This window comes from Morone saxatilis, unplaced genomic scaffold, assembly GCF_004916995.1.
Source record: "Morone saxatilis isolate NCDOM2014 unplaced genomic scaffold, NCSU_SB_2.0 Contig14, whole genome shotgun sequence".
Classification (NCBI taxonomy): domain Eukaryota; kingdom Metazoa; phylum Chordata; class Actinopteri; family Moronidae; genus Morone; species Morone saxatilis.
In genome coordinates, this window is record NW_023339696.1 from 9,885,371 (window position 1) to 9,891,275 (window position 5,905).

At 43.1% G+C, this 5,905-nt stretch overlaps 2 protein-coding genes across 3 annotated transcripts in view; both read right to left on the reverse strand.

Moving 5' to 3' along the window:
* The window catches only part of LOC118322759 (cell death-inducing p53-target protein 1 homolog), a 49,145-nt gene that overhangs the window by 38,724 nt on the left and 4,516 nt on the right, over window positions 1-5,905 (reverse strand). The gene's annotated exons all lie outside the window — the stretch shown is intronic.
* The window catches only part of LOC118323021 (succinate--CoA ligase [ADP-forming] subunit beta, mitochondrial-like), a 6,549-nt gene continuing 1,093 nt past the window's right edge, over window positions 450-5,905 (reverse strand). Inside the window, exons 2-5 of the mRNA XM_035654932.1 lie at window positions 4,411-4,666; window positions 2,794-2,893; window positions 2,342-2,504; window positions 450-698 (exon numbers count right to left, since the gene is read on the reverse strand). Of these exons, the coding sequence (XP_035510825.1) occupies window positions 465-698; window positions 2,342-2,504; window positions 2,794-2,893; window positions 4,411-4,666 (753 nt within the window). The 3' untranslated portion in view covers window positions 450-464. The remainder of the gene's footprint in view (window positions 699-2,341; window positions 2,505-2,793; window positions 2,894-4,410; window positions 4,667-5,905) is intronic.

The window sequence follows — 5,905 nt, forward strand, 5'->3', positions numbered from 1 at the left end:
ACTGTTATTGGAGCACAGAGTGAAAGGGGCGGGGCTTACACACACACATACACACACACACACACACACACACTCACTCACTCACACACTCACAGGGGACAGAAATAAAAGGAGTGAAGGAACATCAATGGAGCTTCATCTACTCACAATCAGCACCTCCACTGTCAGACATATCGAACCTCTCACTGACACACATTCAATATCCACACAGACAGACACAGACAGACAGACAGGTGGGCCGCCCTCCTCTGAGTAGAGGACATTAACTCTGGTTTTATAGAGACGTCCCCCCCGTCCCTGTCCCTGTCCCTGTGTGTCAGCAGTGGAGGTGGAGTCGGGTCCTGGAGGTGCTGAGGATGGAGAACAGGTGAACTCCGGGTGTGAATCAACCCTCAGCTGTCTCACATATCGGACCAACAGGTGAAGAATGTGAGGAGACAGATTGGACCTGGATCTTGTTAGAACTAGTTTTCCTCCTGAGAGATGAAACACTCTCTCCTCTTCCTCGTCTTCGATCTGCTAACCACCCAGCAGGAACTGACGCTCGCTCCGTCTACTATTGATCCTACCTTGACAGCCTGCTCCATCTTAATGCCCTCCACGATGTCGATGGGCTCCTTCACAATGGCGTCTGGATTTTCTGCCGCGACGTCTTCGATGTTCACGCCCCCCTGCGAGCTGCCAATCAGCACGGGGCCCTGTGGGACCCGAGAGGGTTTCAGTTAGAACATCTGAGGAACTGCTGTCATCAGTTCATCGGTTGTGGTCTGAACCATTAATTACATTCAGCTGTTTTACAGTATTTAAAGCTTTAAGGTTCCAGGTTAGAATATATGTATATATGAGAGATGATTTAAATACAATGACTGACTTTATATTGGTAGTTTTTACCCACCTGATGGGAATAAAGAAGAACATAAAGACTAACAATTGTTCTGCATAAGAATTCAAAATAAATGATTATTAATATGCACCAATCATTTATCAGCTGCAATGATCTATAGTAATATAGATTTCCCATTATCAGCCCTGATATGAGATATGAGATATATATGAGAGGAACAGTTTCAGATTCACTGAGTCCAACGTCTGCAGCAGGATGCGTCTGCACGCTCGCACTGCATGCTGGGTACAAATTAGAAGCTCTTCATGTCTCTGGATCTTGAAGAGGATCACAGTGTCCCCTTTAATGAGAGAGTTTGTTCCTCAGAGGACTTTGTTTTGTCCTTTCTGTGCTGTAGATGAACTCGTTAGCTCTGGTTCTGTATGAGTGTGTATAATGCAGGATGGTCCTTTAACTGCTCACAGCAGTGAACTGTTGAACTACAGACAGACGGTGTAGGAGCTGTGTCTGGGGATGTCTGAGAATATAGCTTCAGGGTGACTGAAGGGTCTAATGCAGATTTGTAGCACATTAACTCGATTTCCAGCGTGTGCATCCAGCTGAATGAGGACTCACTGGATGTTTAACCTCTGACCTTCAGGCTCTGACACACAATCTGCAGTTACACTCAGAGGCTGTGAACTGAGAGACTGCCTCCTGCTGGACTCATTTTATATCTTTCTCCCTCTCAGCCAGCGCTGTACGCTACGGTAATAACATCACACTGACATTATTCAGTAACACAATCAGTGTGTAGATCATCTGTAATCAATAATAATAATAATAATAATAATAATAATAATGGGTTTCTGTAGCAGACAACACATTTTCTTGAATCTGGAGAAGATCTGTGGGCAGAACTTCATTATAAAGCTGTTTGAGACATTTTACACTTATGTTGTGATTAACTGAGCAGCCTGAATCAGACTCTCTCTGACTGACTGCTTCTCTTGTCTCATTGGTTAGTTTAATAAGCATCTCATTTCAATCAGTGCAGCTCAGGGTTCTCTACATAAGTTTCATTTAATCTTTTCACTTTACAGTTCATTTCCTTTAAACTAGTCTATGGAACAGAACCACAGCTGTTACTTCAGATTCAGATTCTGCTTCTGGCTGAGAATAAACAGTCTGTGATGGATCCTTGGTGCAGTGCTGCCATCCGGTGGTGTGACTGTCTCTCTCCACCAACGTCACAAACAGCACACACACAAAACACAGACACTTCGGCCCGTTGCTAGGATACGTCAACATCGCCGCCATATTGGAGCGTGCAGCGCTGCAAACAAATACAGTAAACTGAGGAGCTGCTGGGTAAAAAGCACGTTTACATTTATATATTCAAAGCTTCATGATAAATTAAATCCCGGTGCAATATGGCGGTCAGCAATATGTGTGTATGTTAGCAACCTGTAGGAGCTGACCAATCACAGCCACCGCTGCCTCGTGGCGTTCTCTCACCTGGAAGGACCTCTCCATGGTGATGGCGAAGTAGTACTCTCTGCGCGGGTACCTGCGCTCACAGATGAACACCTGGTTGCAGATACGACCCGCCTCCCCGGTCTGCTTGGTGTACAGCTTTCGACCAATCATCTGGGACGAAATGTCACGGGCCTCCTCTGGTCTGCAGGAGGAGGAGGAGGAGGAGGAGGAGGACGAAGAGACACTGTATAAACTGCTTCCTCATCAACTTTTGATCTATTTGACATCTCTAATAGATCATATACCTTAAGCAAATACGACAAATACATGCAGATTCTTTCACATGGTGAGCAGCAGTGAATGAATTCATTCTGGCTGTTTACCCTACGGTTTCATGTCAAACAGCTGCTGTGAAAAAGGTCTAACAGGTGAAACAGGAAGTGGAACTAACTGCAGATTATTTGGGGGTGTTATCGTGTTTGATGACTTACGAGTAGACGATCTTCACTCCTCCCTTCAGTCCTCCCTCGAACGTCCCCTTCCCTCTGCCGCCAGCCAGAACCTGAGCTTTCACCACCAGGTCCTTGGACTCTGACACACACACACACACACACATATCAATATAACACATAATTACCTGTGATAGTGACAACAGAGACTGATGTTTCCTGTCTCACTGCACATAAACTCACTAATTAATGATGGATTAATATTAGTGCTTCACTTCTTCTGTGGTTCTCAGTGAACTGGCAGCCTGGAGACATCCAGACTGAACCTACTGAACATTTCCTCAAATGTCAAATAACCTCAAGTAACAATCTCTAATTTTTTGCTATGTTTTATATTGTTTTATGTTGATTTATGTTGTTTTATGTCGTTCTTTTTTGGCCTTTTTTTTATTGCCTTTACTGGATAGGACAGCTGAAGATCGACAGGAAAGGGGGGCAGAGAGCAAAGGGCCACAGGTCGGATTCGAACCCTGGGCCGCTGCAGCAACTCCGTATATGGGTGGCCAGCTTTACCGACTGAGCTCACCGGGCGCCCGTTTTATGTCGTTCTAGTGTCATTTTGTTGCTTAGCTTTGCTTTAGCATGTTGCTAAGCAGCTACTGCCTCAGGCTGGGAGATGTTGGACTTATGTTGTAACACTGAGGGACAGTAGAGACAAACTGTGTGAACATTAAACCTCATTTGAAGCCAAATAAATAAGTACAGTCGTAGGTGGGATGCTGGTAACGCAGAAGCTAGCAGGTAGAGCGCACTCTAACAACTGACTGGTTGAAACTGGTAGTACTGTACGATGCATTGTTGTTAGTTCTTCTCCTGTAACAGCTGACAGCAAATCTTTATATGTCCTGTTGAAATAATCCCTTAATGTGATGTGAACAGCGGCCTCATTCTTCTGAGGCAGGCCATTAAATTATCTAAACAAAACGACAAAAATCTGCAAAAAACAACCAGCAACAGTCGATAGATTCTTCCAATCGTCCAACTCTAACACGGAGCAACGTGATCATTGGTGTGGTGTTTGTGTCACCTAAAGAAAACCAGTATTTCCTGTTTTAGCTCTGAGTTTTGTCCAATTCCTGAAGGAAATATCAGTTTAGTTGCTGAATGCTCAGAGCACAGAGAGTGAACCAGAACAGACCAACAGCGAGCTGAAAGTGCTGATCATTCACCACCAGAGACACCTTTCATACATTATCATATGTATTATATGTTACAGCAGCTTTAAGGGCTGAAACTGGTCACATGGAGGTCCAACTGTTGCGACCTCTCACTATGCTGGAATTATGTAAGTCGAGTGTCAACTGATAGCACTGAAGCAGGAGGCTATGTTTAGACTGTCTTTACTGAACAACCTCGGCTTCAGCTGTTTAAAACCCGCTCACACAAAAGGTCACGAGGTATCAGAAATAACTTCTCCTGACAAACGCGACTGAACTGAGTCAGCGAGACAAATTGTGGCTGCAGCTGAAACGTTATCCAAAGTTAGCATCCAGACACACTCAATCTCCAGTACAGTCCAGAGCTTTCTCTAAGGTAAATAAGTCTAAAAACTGATATTAATTGATTATGCGCTCCTCCTCCGGGCTCGGTGCAGCTCACCGATCTGTTTGGCCACATCGTAGGCCTCCTCCGAGGAGCTGGCCACCATCCCAGCCGGCACGGAGATACCGGCCTCCTTCAGCAGCCCGATGCTCATGTACTCGTGGAGGGAGAGGTTCCTCTGCTGCTGCTGCAGGTGGGAGGGCTGCAGCTGGGACGCATGGCCTCCGAACAGACCGGAGGAACCACCGAGAACCTGGAGGGACGGGAGGAGCAACCAGAGGACAGGAGTTACTGATAGAAGAAGAATCAGTTTCTAACAGAAAGAACACCAATCCTGCTTCATTTCTTTCTCCTTGTTGTCCTTCAGGGCTCATTTTCTCTTCATGATGTACAAATATGTAAATTATAAACCTGATGGTTTCCCTTCTTGTTGACATGGCGACATCCTTGGTTACCATGGTAACAGTTAGTGCAGTTTAATACAACAGCAAACATAGTTTGAACATAGTCAGAAATACAGAAGATTAACAAACTCACGTTGCTTTAATAAAGATCAATAATCTCAAAGTTTGAATCCACCACCAACAATGACAACTACTATATTACTATAGCTGAGATAATAAAGACTATAAATTACATTAAAACATTTCATTTCATGTAAATCTGCCGGACAAGACAATTTATAATCAAAAAGAAAATATTAATCAGGAGATAAAGTATTGTAGAGAATCTATATCTGGAATATTAAATATCTTATTGACAGTTGTTGTTTCTGTAAATCCAAATTTAATTTAAATTGTTGATGGATTATTATTTGTACATTTTCTTTATAATTAATCTTTTTATTGTCCATTAAAAATATTAAATAATAAGTTACTCATTAATGAAATGCTTTATTATTATTATTATTTCCGTGGCAGCAGGAGATTATTGTGACATTAAACTACAGCGCGAACCGACTGAGCAACGGTGGAAACTTCACTGAGGATATGAAACCAAAGTGTTTGAGTCAGCTGGACCTCAGACAGACAGAAAATATCACAATGTGAGAAAACTACAGCCAGCAAAAGTGAGTCTGAATGGTGGAGAATGTTTATCCTGTCGGCTGTGTACACAACAAACAACACAATATGGTGCCCTGTGTGAGGCTGCTTACTCATTTCATGCTCTTTTCTGAAGTAATACTTTACTTGTTACTCCCTGCCAACAGTAATTAGTTACACTACGAGTTAGATTACTTTTCTGTTACTCCACCATAAACATCAGACTGACGACGATTAAAATCCAGTTTTGTTTGTAATGGTAGTAAGTAATGGAGTATTTCCAGCTGCTGAATACAAACTAGTTTCCTCCACGATAACAAAAATAAATCCAAGGATGTGATTGGATTATTAGATAATTATTACATTATCTACTGTCTACTGTCTCTCTACTGTCTCTGTGTCTCTACTGTCTCTACTGTCTGTGTCTCTACTGTCTCTACTGTCTCTGTGTCTCTACTGTCTCTACTGTCTCTGTGTCTCTACTGTCTGTGTCTCTACTGTCTACTGTC